General features: G+C 36.1%; 1 protein-coding gene across 2 annotated transcripts; it reads right to left on the bottom strand.

The window, feature by feature from the left end:
• Positions 1–1,826: 1,826 nt before the first annotated feature.
• On the bottom strand, positions 1,827–18,628 carry LOC139147187 (probable D-lactate dehydrogenase, mitochondrial). Of its 2 annotated transcripts, none has more exons than XM_070718123.1 (12): positions 18,419–18,628; positions 16,720–16,838; positions 16,320–16,461; positions 15,769–15,910; positions 14,521–14,680; positions 14,063–14,168; positions 9,799–9,892; positions 6,386–6,514; positions 5,744–5,871; positions 4,355–4,445; positions 3,845–3,956; positions 1,827–3,116 (listed from the first exon to the last, which is right to left on the bottom strand). In XM_070718123.1, the coding sequence occupies exons 1-12, from the start codon at positions 18,524–18,526 to the stop codon at positions 2,948–2,950; spliced, it is 1,500 nt and encodes a 499-aa protein (XP_070574224.1). In that variant the 5' UTR covers positions 18,527–18,628; the 3' UTR covers positions 1,827–2,947. The 2 variants fall into 2 exon arrangements, with proteins under 2 accessions (XP_070574224.1, XP_070574223.1); XM_070718122.1 differs by having other exon boundaries at positions 16,320–16,506; positions 18,419–18,608.
• Between the last annotated feature and the right edge of the window lie 26 nt (positions 18,629–18,654).

Genomic DNA, 18,654 nt, shown 5'->3' with positions numbered 1-18,654 from the left:
GCTTCAGCAATCAATTATTAAATGTCCAAATTCAAAGTCTCTAACATGACAATCTGACATTAAGTAATATGGATAATATTAGTTTCACCTCATTTTCAAATTAATTTAAAATCTGGGGGATTTTAGTGATATCATATTTTTGAAATCTCTGCTTTCAACAAGTTTCAAAATGTGATGTCAATAGAATAGAGGTTGAAAATTATTTTCTTTATAAAATATTGAAAATTGCAGTGAAACACCTTTTTTACATTATACTAAAGTTACATTGGCCTCATTGGCCTCACTGACACAACAGTTACATTGGCCTCACTGACACAACAGTTACATTGGCCTCACTGACACAACATTCAAACACAGTTTACATGCTATCCACGTACAAACTCTCAATAAGTGTACAATATTGCAGAGTTGACAGAGCTGACATTCAAATTGCTCATTGGCTAGCCGAGTCCGTGTAGATGGAAGTTCACTGGTAACTCACAAACAATTGATGTAACTTCAAAATTGGAGTTGGAAGCTGTTCTGACATTAGCTTAGAAATGATCAAAATTACAATGTGTTCCCAGTGATCTCTTTTCATACAGTCCTTTCAAGGTAAGTTTAAACTCCTCACTTAAGATTGTGAATCAATGAATGAAAGAACCAAAAATCTGCAGAGAATGCTGCGTTAAACTTGAAATTTCCAATGGAAAAGGTCAAAGGAAGTACTTAATCCTTATCCTGCCAAAAGTTCATTTCTCACTGTCAGCTATTAAAGCTGGTTTAGATCTAGACTTGGTTCAAGTTGGTGAATTGTTAAAAAATAAAAGCATTTGTAATAGTTTCTCTTGTGTCTCTCCTTTTTCATACAAATCTTTGGAAATTGGTAGCCCGGGCCAGGTTTTCATAGCGATTGAACGCGTTACCTTTGAGTCTGCGCACTGTAAGTTAGTTTCTGCCGGATTCACCGACTTGGACCCCTTGCACAGTACTGGCGGCTAGACGGACTGTGTACACAGTGACGTAAAGCAAACACAAAACGATTGACAGCCCTCCCCATTATTCTGGCCGATAAGAAGAACGCGTCCACTGTGAACATTGAGTACGTTACGCTTAGGAAATATGGCATAAAATTCATATATCAACCGCATTTTAAAACTGATTGATTGACCATTGCCAATTATAAGAGATTACCAGAAAAAACTGTCAAGGACTGTTATTCAGGAAATTATGTCTTTGTCTGCACACCAACTGGCAGCGGTAAATCACTGACAGACGAAGTTTTCAATATTTTACTTTGACTTCTAGTGTTAGTTTCTTTCTCACAAAAGATTCCTTCTATGTATCAATAGATTAAAGACTGTAGATTATTTGGGATAAATTAAAGCCCCAGTGCTGCTAACTTTCAATGGTTTTTTCATTATTTTTATTTTATAAATCAATGGCAACTTCTTATTCTACTCCCCAAAGAATGTTGAAACACCCACCATTTAGCTTGTCAACTTAGCGTCTATATGTGTAAAATGCATGAATATTGTTTACATTTGAATTCTAGTCGGGACCAGAAGTCAGTTTTCAACAATAACAATGAACTTTACAACCATAGGGGCTGAGTTGACAAGCTGGATACTGTGTATATCAACATTCTTTGGGAAGAAGAACAAGGAATTATGGTTCACATTCAAAATAAAAATGGTGAAATTATCATCAAAAGTTAGCAGCACTGGGCCTTTAAAATGAAAACAAGTTTTCTTTCGACTGGGTTTTGCCGAAAGTAGAATTTCCTTGAATTTTTTCAAGAACAGCAGAAGTGACAGTATCTAGACATGCATTACAAATACAGAGCCTTTAGCTATTCATCAAAAGTGATTTATTGTAAACAAAAGAAATTTTCATGGCAAGTGGGTACAAATTACATGTATGAGAGTGACAGCTATACTTCAAAAGCCACTGTAATCTGCACAAACATATACACTGTCTTCTTGTGTGGCATACTATGGGTGTGAGGGGGCCCTCAAAGAACCAGGTGTGTACCAAAAGATGGGCAGTTCTTTGCACTAGGGAGTGAAATGCTAAAATCAGGATGGGTGTGGAAGGTGGGGGTTTAAGCAGCAAGTTACATTTTGAAAAATGTAGTCAGTCAGAATCAGCAAAGTAGCTAGTTGTTATATTTTTGCCATATTCAAGCTCCGACCTACATCCCTGATGATGGATATTCAAGTCTACGTAGATACCATCCTGGCCTGCTAGATAGCGTTCTTATAAAGTATCTTTATATTCTAAAAATATTGTACATGTACTTTGAAACTGATATAATGAGCATGCAGAGTTCTATTGACCTTGCAGTATTTTTCCAGATCAAAATTACTACAGGGATAAATGCTGAAAATTTACTCCAAAATTCGTAATTTTCTGTACAGTCACATACCTCATCTTCAATGTCTGTTTCCACTAAGAACAAAACAACAACACTTCTATTCTATTCTAAGAAGTGATATACCCCTGATTTTGATCTTCCCAAATATTGTCAAAAATTTCATGTTTCATTACACAAATTTGACTTCTTCATGACTGAGTATGCATTAAGAATCGCTTACATGTGTATATAAATTCATATTCTTGAAATCTCATACAAAAGAGTGATTCGTCCTGTAATTAGACCTAACAAGAATTAATAGTAGACAGAAAATATTTAATTCATCAACACTACTTGGTTGTGAGATAATACTGTGGTATTGATATTCTTGTCATATATTGAACTTTCACCACTAGAGTTTGACATGATGCCATTGTTTTCAATAGGGTTGGTTGACTGACATAGTACAGGGAAATAAGGAAGATGAAATACAGCTAATCACTGAAATTTCATTTTATATGGGGAATTATTTCCTTCTCTATGTTCTCCTGTATTCATACAAACAGCGGTATATCACATTTTTTATGTGAGTTCAAGGATTGCTTCTATGTTTCAAAGGAAAACTTTGCCAGGATTCAGCAGGCCATGGGGATCCAGAGTAGATTTGAGCAACTTCATGGTTGCCATGCCAGTCTCTCCAATCTCTTCAATCAACAGCTGTTTCTTTCCAAGTCCAATGCCATGCTCACCAGTACAGGTACCACCAACTGATATTGACCTCCTATCACAAACACGTAATTAAACATTATTTCAATGAAAATATCACTGTATGGAAGAACACATGGTCAGTTTTATCAGGTTAAAGAAACAACTTATACTTGTCCATATCTTTAAAAAAGAGTGCCCTCCAACTTACAACATTTCTAAACTGTTTGAGTCAGTTTAGCAGTTTCTTAAATTTTCTCTCCATCTGCCTTATATCAATACATATAAATGTGACAAATGTTCTTGCATTGAAGTGAACTATAATAGTTAGTAGCATGTCAGTTTAGCTTATATGACTCAGTGCTTTAATGTTTGAATTAATTTTTGGTAAACATGCAGATATTAACTTATTTCTGATACTTTTACAGTATTTCTACATAAAAAGCAAAGTTCTACAAAACTGATTCCAAGTATCTTGGCAACAACCTATCACTATTCACATAAACTTCCCTGATTTTTAGATTTGGTTTGATTGAGTGAAATGCAGAGTTGATTGTAACAAACTTATCAACATGCCATTACATGAATAGAGATGAGCTAGCTAGTCCAGCAATGAAGATCAAACAACACCATTGTTTTTTGCCAAGTTCGTTCCATTTGTTTGATGGACCATTGACTATTTGATAGTCTAGAACTGTCTGATTATTCAGCATGGTCTAACCACGATAAGGATTTGCTCATTACTGCAGTATCATTGTTCACTGTGGTAATGAAAAAAGGTGAAGAAAGAAGACAATGAGTTACCTGGCCATTCGTTCTGCCAGTCTTTTGGCTTCCTTTATTTCATCTTCATTATCAACATCAATATTCATGAAGACATGAAAATTTCCGTCACCTACATGTCCAACAATTGGGCCTATGTAAAGATGAAAGACCAGTAAACATTTATATATATAATCTGAACAAGGCATGGTATCAGAATAAATATTACAGAGTACTCGTAAGTTTTAGTCGTTTTCGTTCCAGTTTTATTCATTTGCGTTTTTGTTTTGAACAAGACAAATAAAGTCTTCAATGAATGATGTATTTATGTACAAAATCCAGAAATGGCAGATGGAAGAGTTTTCATGAAGACAGATACAGTAAACAAATAACTACCTACATCAGTACAGGTATATACACATCTATACTTACAAGAAAGTGAGATTGTTATAAAATTCCTATTTGATACAGCGTTTAAAAAAGGAAAGAAGGATCAACGTAAAAAATACTGCTTGATAAAAATCTATCAGTAATAATTTCACAGCACTCTACCTATGACTGTGGAGTTCTTGAGATCTTCTTTTGTAGCCACAATCACATCAGGAAGTTTGGATATTGGAACACAAACATCTGTTGACATACCCTGTTCAATCATCAACACACAAACTTTTATAAAGTACATCGTCGATACAAAATGTTGGTGCGATACTGTTCAAAAGATCATTTCACTTGTGGAGAGACCATGAATATGCAAATCAAGGCATGATAGAAAATACACGGCAGATACTTCAAAGTGGTGGTTTTTTGACATTTGACAGGTTTGGCTATACATTTTACGTTAACGTGAATGCATAACGTCACTAATTTCTGCAATGACATCATAGACTTGTGCGTACGTTCTCAATGTACACAGAGCCAGTGTTGCGTATTTACATGGAAACAGCTGATTTCACATAAGTTGTAAACGTTTGAATTTATTCTTATCTTTAGGTAGCAAAACATGATATAGACTGTGAATTATGCATGCACATTATTAGTTGGATATGTGATAGTGACATACTAAAAGATATTCATGTATTTTGTAATTTTTCTGTGAAATCCCTTCTTTGATTCGCATAGTAGTCCTCATGCGACGGTGTACCCGGTAACCATTGAGTTATCCCTGTGATGCAGACACAGACTACGGGGACCTGAGCCGAATCATTTTGTTTTTCATATCAATTTTTTGACAGTATTGTGCTGCATTTGTGCTCGTTATACTACTACAGTACTACCAATGATAATCTGAAAATCTGAAAATCTGTATTAAATAATAAATATTTTTAATTTGCTGCATTTTATAGACTGCTTTGACACTGCCGACTGTGGTACAGGCAGAAACAGACTGCACTTGCCAGGATTTTTGCGAGTGAATGTTTATGCCAATGTCAAGGTGGATTCTACACATTAACGTTCACGTAAAATGTGAAGCCAAACCTGTCTAATGTGAATATTATCAGACATACTGCTATCATATATATATATATATATATATATATATATATATATATATATATATATATATATATATATATATATATATATATATATATATATATATATATACACACACACACACACACACACACACAAAAGCCCAACTTGTCATTGGTTATGATGGGGAAAATATTTCTAAACTGAACGTAATCTACTTTTACATGATTTTTCTAGAGATGGTAGAGCAAAAAATTCACGGGGATACAGAAACAGTAATCATTTTGGATACTCAAAGATACGGGACTATCAGAGTACATTCTAGAGTCTGAAAGGTATAACTAAAAGTGGAATAGTGTTTCATCCAAAGATTCACTACATGTGTATGTATTTATTACCTGAACAGCTTTCAGACTATGAATACATGAGTAGCAAAGATCCAAACATATATGCTGTCTTGTGTCCTACCTTTCCACCTTTACGTATCCCAAGTGTGGCATACCAGGCATTGTGTCTAGCTGTCCACAGTTTATTCCTCTCATCAGCCTCTTTTGCCCAAACAAAATCAGAACCACCACTGTCAGCAGCTATCTCCCCTGTGGAAGATATTCAAGAAATTAATAAAATAAACTACTCAAGATAAACATGCACATATAGTTGTCTTTCTTTAAAACTTGCAGGAAAATCAGGACTAAAATTTGCTGCATTTTGTCGTCTTAAGTTAAATTTAACTAAATTACGGTGGTATCAGTACATGAATGTAAGTATGTGTAAAGGTTGAAATATATAACAATGATTCTTACCATCTTGGAAAGTCTATATCATTGTAATTCATTCCTCTACTGCGAACATGTGCAGTCTCTCAAGAGTTGATATTAGATAAAGGTTTTGAAAACTCTAGGACTTTGTTTTTTGACAGCAATTTTCAGTGAGTCTAGAACTTTGGTAGAGAGTTTCAGAATCTACTGACAGCCAATACCATGTTGCCACATGAAGGGAGAGAGTTCACAAGAATGGACATTTTTCCAACAGTGTAAGTGACTGCCGATGATTTCTTCAAGTTTTCTTACGTTGATGATGATAGTGCTCAATAAACTTTATGGAACATACCTACTATCTGTGCCTGGTCATCTAACATCTTCTCACTTCCATGGAATTCAAGAAATAATGTAGGCGCTACCTTGTAGTGTGTTTTGCTGTAGTTATTGCATGCCTCAATCATTACTTCATCCAAGAATTCTGAAAATGGAGATACTCTGTAAGTGTACATGAAAAATACTACTCACTTTGCTTTCCCTCAATACTGTTAGCACAATTTCTCTCCATGGACAATCACATAAAAAAGATGTTTTGTATTTTTATTGGCGTTGGAAAATCCATAAGACTGGTGTCTTGGACCAGTCTCAACTTGAATCATTATCTTTGTTTGACAGACAAGGAATACATGTACTAAAATCCCACTGTATGATGCTTGATGTGAAAACCTACAAACTAGGTTCAACATCAACAGGCTTATCTTGGACATAGATAGTACAGTAAACCACAAACATAGGGCCAAAGTCCCTGAAGCTACTATAGACATGGATACAAAATCAAGTATTTACTGACTGTATGAAATTATCTCACTAAGGTCATCCTAGGCACCTGTAAACCAAATATTACAGCTGTCTGACCAGCGGTTTTGAAAAAACAAGCGACTAAACAGTTGACAGAGCTCTGCTGTGTTATGTAGAGAATAACCTTTTGTGACACATGTTTTAATGAAGAAGGTGGATATCTTTGATAGCGTATTTCAGGATGACCTGACCAAAAATGGAAAAAAAAATTCTGTAAAAATACAGACTTGCATATTTCATCACAATTTTAACAAATCTAAGTTGGGTTATCCCTAGGGACTTGTATAACAAATAATAAAGCTGTCTGACCAGTGGTTATGAAGATTTTTTTACCAAAAACGCCTTTTTGGTGCTAATTTGCATATTTTCAACAATATCAAAAATTAATAAAAAGAGTTTCTCAAAATCATATATTTTATCCACACAACAAATATCAAATCAGTAAGTACTGCAGTTCTCAAGATATTTGAGTGGACGGACGCCTCACAAACGGACATACATACATACATACATACATACATACATACATACATACATACATACATACTGACAGTGCACGCCGGACAGATACCCATCCGAATAGCTTCTATAGACTATATTAGTCTATAGTAGCTAATAAACGAGAGTTAATTACATTCTAATTAAAGTCAACAAGACTTGCTTAAATCAAGATTTTTGTCATAAAAAACAGCATATCTGTCAGGTTATAAAGAATCTTAAGCTGGTTATCTTTTTATCAGTATTTTCATCCTATTAACCAAGCACATTTTAACTTTCAAATTAACATTGTAAGTTCTGTTGAATAAGTTGAGACTGTACATACTCAGAGAAAGCACACTGAAGAGACAAATGTTTGAAACTTAAGAAGTTCAAGGTCATCAAAAGCATCATGTAAACGCTTTCATTGCACTGTTTACACAGATTGCATAATTGCTATAAATAGCACATGAGGAATCTTACAGCCCAGCTTTACCATAAAAACCCTATCACTTTGACCACTCTTTTAATTGACCACTCTATTTTTTTCCTCAAAAAGTAATTTTATTTTATCCTTACCAAGTCAACCATAAATGGAAATTAGAACTTTCTCTATCTCTATTTATTTGACCACCCTATCATGACAAACTATTTTGAGCAATTTCTTTTAGATAACATACAGGGCACAATAAATGATGGTTCAGAATATGTCAAAGTTGGGATTCAGGAAAGTTGCCTTTACATATTTTAATCCTCCAAGCTGGTAAGCATTTCACTATGAACTGTCAAAAAAAGTTGAACTTTCTGATAACTCTACACTAAAATTATTTTGGCGTTGATGATTTCCTAATTAATTCAATTATTTAAAATCATATCAATTATTTTTTCTGGGTGAATTGATAGGGTTTATACAGTACAAGAATTACATACAATGTAAGTCAAATTTTGATCAAAAATGACCAAAAAAATTCCTTAAAAATACACATTTGCATATTTCATCACAATTTGAACAAATCTAAGTTGGGTTGTCCCTAGGGACCTGTATACCAAATAACAAAGCTGTCTGACCAGCGGTTATGAAGAAGAAGATTTTTTACCAAAAACGCCTTTTTTGGCATTAATTTGCCTATTTTCAACAATATCAAAAAATAAAAAAAAATGGTTTCTAAAAATCATATTTTTCATCTACACAACAAATATCAAATCAGTAAGTACTGCGGTTCTCAAGATATTTGAGTGGACGGACGCCTCACAAACGGACATACATACATACATACATACATACATACATACATACATACATACATACATACATACATACATACAGACTGACGACGGACACCGGACAGATACCCATCCCAATAGCTTCTATAGACTATAGTCTATAGTAGCTAAAATCTACAGGTACATGTAGATACCAAGTATATTTGTTGCCTTTCATTTTTATGAGTAAATTTTGAAGTGATGTATTTCAACTTGCCTTTAACTTTCAGAGAACTGACCTGGTAAATGTTCAAGTGTACCAGTATTGAGTGTGTTTACAGTGCAATTGCAATTGTTATGTAGGTCATTTCCCCCACACTCATCATGACCTGAGTTCAATTAGTCTAGAACATTCTCAAGGTCACTGCCCTTAATGACCTCACAACCTTGAATTCAATTAGTCATGTTTGGAATGTTCTGGAAAGTTGATTAGTTGTGTAAGAGAGATAATTTTAGAACAGTAATTAGCATATCAATAAAAGTTCTAGATTGTTCTTATATGCCTTTATGTAAGCACATGGGTATAAAAGGGACGTGCACAGCTTCCAGTCAGACTTTCGGGATCGTGTCTCTTGTGTGTTACTACATGTGTTTGGAAACCCAGCAGTAGTCATTCTCAAGACTTTTCAAGACCTTCACTGCCAACGCTGGATTTATACTGTGGACTTTGTGCAGTTTCAAGCCTGCAAGCCAAAGGACTGTTCATTCATCCGACTGACTGTTACAACTCTGAGACTGGAGCTCTGCCGTCCCAGCTGAGATAAGTAGTCTGTACACTTTTAAAGCTTGTTCTCTATCCCTGACTTAGCAATTAGTTTTATTTTCGTAATGAATTTTGTTTAAACGTTAACTGCTGAGTTCGTTTGTTCGTTTTCTCTGCACGTAACACAATGATATTTGATCAAACCTGTATAAATTTGGTTACCAATTTAGAAGCAGACTTTTGTATTCTGGTCTACTGAATTCCATGAATTTATATAGGATCATGGACAAAACACTGCTATTACTGAAATCATTAATCAAATGAGTCGGATCTAGATATATTGACCAGGTGTTATTGTTGCTCATACCTATTCTAGCCATTGGTATACCAATCATAATTAATCAAATAAAGTTACACCTGAGTTAGATCTAGATATATTGACCAGATGTCATTGTATCTCTTACCTATTCTAGCCATTGGTATACCACACTGCATAACTTGTGTCACAGTATCCACAGCTTCTCTGACAGAATCAAATGAACATACAGCTGATACTGTCTGCAATGATCAATATTATCAAAACATTACCTTGATTGTTCAAATACTCAAACTTTCATCATTTCTTTGTCACAGTCTCATAGCTCTTCAATTCCTTCATTGTGATTATATAGGTTGTGCAATAACACCAAATTGGGAAGAACAAAACCTCATATTCGGAGACAGAACAAAAAGTTAAGAAGCAGCCAGGGGACAAACTAAGAGCATGTTTTTTCCCAGGTAATTTGAAGTTTGTTTGGAATGAAGCAATACAGTAAGAAATACTGAACATCTACTGAACCTCAACAGCAGCCAAATGTAATGTTAAGTATATAAGTGTTTACCTAGTTGTAAACTATGGGATCACAAATTTTTGGGAGATGTAGACATTTAGTGATAATTATTAAGGGGTAGACCCACCTTCCTTGAGTGATTTTGGTCATTTTTTGTTTTATGGTAAATTTTGAATCTGTCTAATATGGCCTTTGAGTGGACGATAAGTTTGAAACCATAACATACTCGGAAATGAGTTAGATTTTAACAAAAATGAACCTTGTAGGACAGTTCGCGCGCCGTGTTTTCTTGTGTCTTAACGGTTTCAAGATTAGTCAAGGCTATCTCAAGAGCGTAAGTAGATTACGCTAATTCCGTCCGGAGGAGTGCGCATGCGTCAGTCTTCTTCCCAGCTGCTGGCAGGAAGTATGTCGTGGCTACTGAACATGCTGAAGGTAGCCGTCGATTGCAAAAGCATTGCAAAAACAAACTCGAATATCAAGCATATGGCCGGGAATTAGAGAACAGTTACAATTGTCAGAGTTACAGTCAGGCTTAAAACTCCAGTTTCCGATGCGTTGAAAAGGTGTAAACTGGAAATGGTCGCAAGCGAGGAATGTAACGCAGAACGCTTACTCATTCAACACTAAACCGTCCTGAGCTTCGATCAAAAACTGGTGATACATCTTGCGCACAACAGAGAGGCTGCTCATTGTAGTTTACGTCATTTTTACCTCGTTTTCCTGTAACACGTATTTGATAAAACTGTTCCCGTACAAAACAAATAACGGCCGAAAATCCAAATAGTAGGTCTTTGTCTTTACATGTTTGCTAAATAAAGTCCAGCAAAACGTACGTTTGTGTCCGCTAGCAAATGACGTGGACTCAATGAAAAGTATAGTCTGACATTCAAAACTGACCCCCCGCCCCACAGGCGCTCCTTAGCTGGGTAGTCTGCTAACTAGATCGATTTTCGGATCGATCTATTGATCCCGTAGTCGATATGCCCGCCACTGCAACCTAAATACTCACTTAGGTTACAGTGGCGGACATATCGACTACGGGATCAATAGATCGATCCGAAAATCGATCTACTTAGCAGACTACCCAGCTAAGGAGCGCCTGTGCCCCGCCCCAATGAAACTAGGCTACTCCGAAAATCCAAAAAGTACGTCTTTTTCTGATAACAGTTTACATGTTTGTCTGCACTTTATGAAGGCCGACATTCAAAATTAATCCCGCTCCGAACTAATTGCGACTGATGATAAAAATGTCAGATGATTTTTTAACGTCTGCAAATGCCCAGTGAAGTCCGGCAACCAAAATTGTTACCGCTACGTAACCTACGGTTTACACGTAAAGCATGCAATGAAGATTACGTTCCAATACGTCACCACAAGTTTTCTATCTTTTGTGAAAATGGTTGCGACGTCTTTTTGTTTCGACAGTTGGGCGAGCAACATTCCTCTCAGTAGAAATTAGAAATATGCCAATAGTTCGAAATTTTATAACGAGAAAATCGCGCCGGTGTCTGCTCTGCCCGGTTTGGAAACGTGAGCTTATTGTTTTGTAAATTCTATGCGGACACAGAGGGAACGTGATGCGGGTAATGCACGTAGAGTTTAGAATGGTGCCGTGATTTACAATGTAAACACAATGTTGACCCAGCATTTGTTTTTCAATCTGTACCGGAGCTAATCATAGAGCATATATAATTTGTCTCGATCAACTGAACTTTTATTGGCGGACTGCTCATGAAGTGAGTCGAAGTCCAGGGTCGAAATCAATCTCGATTGAAAAGTATGCGATATTTCACAGCACAATTCATGTCGGTATAGCTTTAAAATCATTGCGATTGAATTGTTATTAGGTAATTATAAACTTATGCAATGAATTTAAAGAAGCCAAAATTGAAAAATGAGAGAATAATTTCCACGAACTTGAAAAAAATTAAACAACCATGAACGTGCTTTTTTCGAATCAGCAACTGCTTTTTCCTGTGGATAAACTCAATCACGCTGAAAAACAGTGTGCTCCTGGCCTGTCTATCGTCGCTATTATAGTCAATGGACAGTCGCCACCGGAGAACGACGAATGCTCGTTTCCACACATCAGCCAACGCGATATTCAACTGTTTGATTGAAGTTCACGCATTTCATTACTTGTACAAAATTCGACCGTCGCGGTTTTAGAATGACGCATTCAGTTTAATATCAGCGTGGTCACAGATTCACATCTGTTTTAGGTACTCGCCTCCATGGCACTCGCGAAGCCAAAACAAGTCGCTTTTAGAATTGTTCAAGTTTCGTGTCAGAATCGATTTATTTCAGTTTTTCGCCCACTTTTTATCTTTCTATTAGGAAATCGTTTTAGATACCAGATATTGTCAGGTGTTATATTTAGTTTAGCCTAACGATGGGTTCTAACATGGCACAACACAAAGTTAGCCCGGCACTGGTGCTTCTTAGGTCGGAAACCGCGTTCATGTAGCTGTCCGTTTTCAGCTCCATGCCATGTTCAAGGCGGACTGTGGACGTACTTCAATATGCAGTACGGAACGTAAAAGCTAACGTACGCAACACGGCGACTGAATGAACTTCGTCTTTGTCATATGTACCACATTGTAATTTCATTGTCACGTGTCTCTCTTCGGGCAGGAAGCTGAAAACGCGGTGACGATTGCGCAACCAAAAGAGAGGAAAACACAATGTCATCGGACTTGGCATGCAAACTCACATAATTTTACGAAGTATATATGCAGCCAGCCATTTCTTCGCTTGATAATCAAATTTTAACTGGTACACTACAGTGCACAGTTAATACGCTAGTTTGTATTTAGCAAGAAGATTATCCCCAGATTTAGCTCGGAATGACAGTTGTGTAAATAAAGCCTAACGCTTACGCCGCGAACTGGCCGTTTCAGTGTTCATTTTCTTCCAATTTTCACGTCATGTATAATTTCATTCATACCACAAATTCAGACAATTGTGTAAAAAGTCCTGTACTTCATTATGGGCTGGGAATTTCCACCGAAAATGTGAGCGAACCGGAATTTTAGCTGACTTTGTGCGACTTCAAGGGTCGCATACACATTTCTGCGATTTACTCCGTTCCGTTTTTGGCAATTTATCGCAACTTCTGGAGAGTGTAACTTGGCGCCGCGTTGACGGATTAGCCTTATCTTTGCACAGGTTGTAGTTAGTGACTGTTCCTACAAAACGTGTCTCAGAATTCCGATAATGTTCCGACAACAAAAGATATCGTGACAAACGTGGACAAAAGCCGTTAATTTATTCAGAATCCACCACTTCTCACTTTCAAGGCTAATTGTGCAAAAACAAAGCGGAGTATCAAAAATCCAAGACACGGTTTTTTACACACCTTACCATGCTATCGATTACAGTAAACGGCTCACCAATGGCCATCACCCTCTCGTACTTACACTTTTTTAGTGAAAAAACTCAAAAACACACATTTTTGAGCAAAACAAACACACGCAAACAGGTTTTGAAATATTCTCATAATTTTTTATAATCTTCAACTGTCGACCTACCCAAACATATACTACATGTTGGGTTAAAGATTCATTTTAATGGTGAAAAATCAGGTAAAGAAAAGTGTCTGCGAATGTGGGTCTCCCCCTTAAATTGTAATTTTGCTATATTAACTACCTGTTTCACTAATTATTTTGCTATATGGGTGCCTGCAAACTTCATACAAGTTATGTATGAGAGCCCAAACAATCTGAAACACATAGTACACCCAACAAAGAACTATGGATTATTTGATTTATGAACAGTTTAAACTCTTTCCTATTGGAAATCAGCTCTGTTGAATATGCAATGCTAAACTTTGGTATAAACTATAATATTTATGATACAAATAGTATACAATTTAGTTTCTTATGAAAACACTCACAGCCTCTGGTATTCCATATAATCGGATGGTTGCTTTGGTAATAATACCCAAGGTTCCTTCTGAACCAACAAACAAATTGGTCAGGTTATATCCGGCAGATGTTTTTCTGTAAGGTTTTATAAAATAAATATGTTTATAAACAAATCCCCAGTCATTTGTACAACAACAACTGAAAAATGTGCTTTAGAAGATCTAGGTTTAACAAAAACAGCAATATCATTATCTCATTATACTGCTAGATTTATGAAGGAAGCATCAACAATCTGACAAACAGAACACAGTATACTCTGTTCTTTGTATGTGACACTTTGATTTCTGAGAATGTATATTAAATATAGGAAAGTGAGTGAGAATTACCTGCTTAAATTAAGAAATTTACTTCCAGAATTCATAATAATAAATTCCATTGTGCAGTTTGAATAAAATATGTACACTTATCTATGCTTAGTCATTCTCACCTTGACCTTTTACCTTTACCAGCAGTATGGATAATTGTACCGTCTGCCAACACCACTTCCAAGTTCAGTACATTTTCTCTCATTGTTCCATATCGTACAGCATTGGTGCCGGAAGCACTGGTTGCACACATTCCACACACACTGGCATCAGCTCCTGGATCTGGACAGTCAAATTTCAGCATGTGATTAATTCTTATTATTGAGACAACAGCTGTAATTGATAGTATTTTAATCATTTCTGTTCTTCACCCTTAAGTGTTTTGAAATGCAAAGCATTACCTTGAAAAGCAACATAAATCAAGTTTAGACTAGAAAGCATTATTTAACAATAACATTGGAAATTACACACATACACTGAGCTGTGTTGACAAGTTGAACACAAGGCAAAGATGATGAAATAAGCCAGATTTTCAGGATAAAAACAAAAGGATATTTTTCCTGAATATGAATTTTTTATCCTAACATAGCAGTTTGTTCTTGTATCTTTATCTGAGTATAGTGTTTTATTTTCTTTTTACAAGGAGTTTTTTGTACACCATCAAGCTGATTGACGTAATTCATGGGAAAACAAGAACCTGAACTGTATTTGTAAACAGAACAAAATTAATGGAGACTACATCAAAAGGTTCATCTGATGGACCTTTCAGTCATGACTTCCGTCGATCACCTTTTTGGAGGGTCAATGAATTGCAGAATTTTTTGCTTCGGAACTTTCAGATCTTCTGACACAAATATGACAGGCAAAGAGGCTGAAAATTGTCTAAACTTTTACAAACTCTAACTTTCAATCACTACTTGAACAGATTTTAAAAACTCTGACAACTTTCTGGTCCAACCTAGTGTCACCAACAATCACTACAGGCATGTGAACATATGTCACAAGGCTTTACGAACTGTACAGTCCTTGTTTAAACATTCTATTGTAAAATATGTACCATATTACATGGCATGACGAACAGACTATCACTAAGTATCTTTTGCAGGTCATACCAAGTTTTTGAGTCAAAGTAATTACTCTTATACTTCAATAGTTTTTTCTGTAATATTATTAATACAAGTCCAAGATGAGTATAAATATTCATTGTCTCTGTGTGTTTCTCTCATTACCCAAGTAGCCTAATCTCCATAAAACTTCCCATCAGCACATAAATGCTGAAATACTGCCAGACAAACTGAGTATACACACTTGAAAAAATAAGAGGCTTTCACAGTTGAGGTTTGTATAAATGGGCATGACATTAAACTCACCAACTGGAAACCAGAGGCCTGTATCTCTCAAGTAGTTATTCAGAAACTTTCTGGTTATGCCAGGTTCTACTGTCACATCAAAATCTTCCACGTTGAGGTCGATGACCCTGTCCATCTTTGTCAGATCAATGCACACACTCCCCTGTTATCAGAAACAATAAGAGACAAGGTGATAACTTGAATGAATGAAAAGAGTGTCTTTGAGTTCATCAGTCAATCGAAAATGTCTCCATTTAAAAGGTAACATTATTATTTGGATTGGCTTGTCACATGCAATACCCAGACATAACCAATCAGTCAGCTTGATCAAAGTCAATCCAGTTGGACCAGTGCTTTGACACAGCGAGAGATGCAATGCACATTGATTAACATGCATTTCTTAATTCAAAGTCAAGGCCAAATGAATACCGATCATGAAAATTGTCAAGTATTAGACACATCAGTAAATAACATTGCATAGAGTACCATTTCACAATACTTTAACAGAAGAAATACACAGTGAGAAATTCAGCAGAGAAGATGGGCTATGATATACTGTTACAATCACATACTTTAACTCCTGTGGCACCTCCCTCTAGACCAGTTCCTGAGCCAAAAGGCACCATTGGTAGACGCAGTTGATTACACATGGCAGCAATCTGACTGACTTGTTCAGTATTTTGTGGCCAAACTACGACATCTGGTGGAGTTCCTCTGTACAAAGTGAAACAAGAAACTTGTGATGTTGGGTAGAGGTTGCTGAAAAGTCAGCAAAACTTCTTCATTTAAACAACAAATTTGGTTGATTCTCCAACTTTGGTGTCTCCTTAGGTCTTTCTATCATTGTCTCATACCACAAGAACATTCATCAACAGAATCTGCATTCCCTAAGATTGAAAAACATTCATTTCAGCATTGCCATAATTGGATTTCAATTCTGAAAAGAAAGTTAAGTCTGCAAGGGATTCTTACTTGTGCCATGATTCATCTTTTCCATGATGTTCTCTGACAGCCAGAGCTGTTGATACATTTTCTTTGCCAATGAGAGATCTGAAGGATTCAATAATATCACCACCTACACTCAGAGGAGTCTGTAAAAACCATAATAAAATATGTCACTTGTGACTTTACATTCAATATCTGTTACAAAACAAGTATTTACCAATAGACTGTTTACATAATGAACAAAAGTTAAAAATGATACAGAGACATTTCATACCATCACATGAGTGATACCCAGTGTACTTTTCTTGCGTTCAAATAAAGATTGCAGCATTAACTACCCTTTCATGTAAAGATTCAGCATCTTATGTGGTTTTTTCAGAGCACAATCTGAAAATTGTGGCCAAGTTCATTGCAATACTGGACAAAAATTGTAACTTAAAAAATTAAAAACAGTTATGAGACATTGCAGATTTTTAATTAAATTGTTCAAAAATTGGAACCAGATTTTTGCAAGCACATGTAATAAATAACATGTAATTTTCTGTAACATATCTTTCTTTCATTAAAGGGATATAGTCGTCGGAACTGCGCTCAAAGGTCGTATGGGACCCATACGACCAATGGCAACAATGTATCCAAGGCACAATAGTGATTGATGACAGTTAAAATATCTGTCATAGTCTATTATCATATAATTTAAATGTTGCAGCTATGATGATGAGGTGCAACTTGATATCGTGCACGAAATACATTGTTTGTAAACAAGAAACTTGCACAGGCGCAGTTCCGACGACTATGTCCCTTTAAGGATTGGAAGTCTTTTCACTTATGTTTCAAAGGCAGTTGAGGGACAATGAAGTTATCAGATATCAGCATTAGAATTGGACAAGATGGGTTGTTGGCAACAGAAAGGCTGTTCAGAAAATTATAATGTTTTCACAGTTTTGATGATGATTTTATCTGTTCAAAATGTTAACAATAAAGTGGCCAACTGATTATACTTCACTCATAACTGTGTGTACTGATATAAAAAAATACGGTGAGTTTCTTTGAATATACATGTTCCTAGTAACCCTTTTGACTGCAATTTCCCTATATACATGTCCCATCCTATTGACAACAGTAAGTAAGTATGTACTGAAATCTAATGATGAATATTTCAAATGAATGTTGAAAATTGAAAGAATGGTAACAGTTGACATCAATTGTTGATTAAATTCTAGTAAGATTGTGCACTTCTCTCAGTTCAGTCACTCCCTATGTCTGTGTGTGACAATGTACTAAAAGCTGGTGATTTGAAAATGAGTTGAGTACACGCCCCTTTCAATGCCAGTTACAGTAAAAACATAATTCTCTAGACTCTGTGATCAATGATCTTTCATCCTTGTACGAATCCTGCGTTACACAATGTGGAAACAATGATCGGTGTGTCACACGGCTTATGCAAAAAGACCAAGGTCACATTGTTTTTGAGGTCTCACGCACATGGATCGTCGATGCAATTATGAAACTTAGATTGTGATTCTGCTACTATATACATGTGATGTATGCGAAATCTGGGCTTTACAGTCCAACGGCAAATTGAAAGCACTGGCCACAGAAGAACATGGGGAGCATGGGTAGGCACAGGTATGATACGCCTCAAATGAAAGTGGCGCTTCCTCCTCTCGATGTTAAATTGCAGGCAGGTTTGCAGACAATGCAGTACAGTGTGGTTCATATTTACCTCTCTTTCTTCGACGTTCACTTCGGAAGAGAAAGTTCTTTTCACAAAGAATGAAACACCAGACCTTTTGTCAACGCGAAACGATCTAAGTACACTGCGAAGTAGCATTTTCTTTTCAGTTACATCGCTAAAATACAGACACAATGTTTCTTGTGTTACTCAGCTGACCAATGTTTACTTGATTCGAACTTTGACCTGACTCGGAATTATGGCGTTGGTGGCGCACTTACTTTGGC

Source organism: Ptychodera flava, chromosome 13 (assembly GCF_041260155.1).
Source record: "Ptychodera flava strain L36383 chromosome 13, AS_Pfla_20210202, whole genome shotgun sequence".
Lineage (NCBI taxonomy): Eukaryota > Metazoa > Hemichordata > Enteropneusta > Ptychoderidae > Ptychodera > Ptychodera flava.
This window is presented reverse-complemented; position numbering and strand designations above follow the sequence as displayed.

Bases quoted from the DNA above. Each gene is read 5' to 3' on its own strand.
- LOC139147187 (XM_070718122.1), bottom strand. From the start codon at position 18,526: ATGCTACTTCGCAGTGTACTTAGATCGTTTCGCGTTGACAAAAGGTCT. The intron at 14,681-15,768 runs GTGAGTTTAATG...TTGACTGTCCAG, and splicing joins AGGCCTCTGGTTTCCAGTTG to ATCCAGGAGCTGATGCCAGT. The intron at 3,957-4,354 runs GTAGAGTGCTGT...ATCTTTACATAG, and splicing joins CAAGAACTCCACAGTCATAG to GCCCAATTGTTGGACATGTA.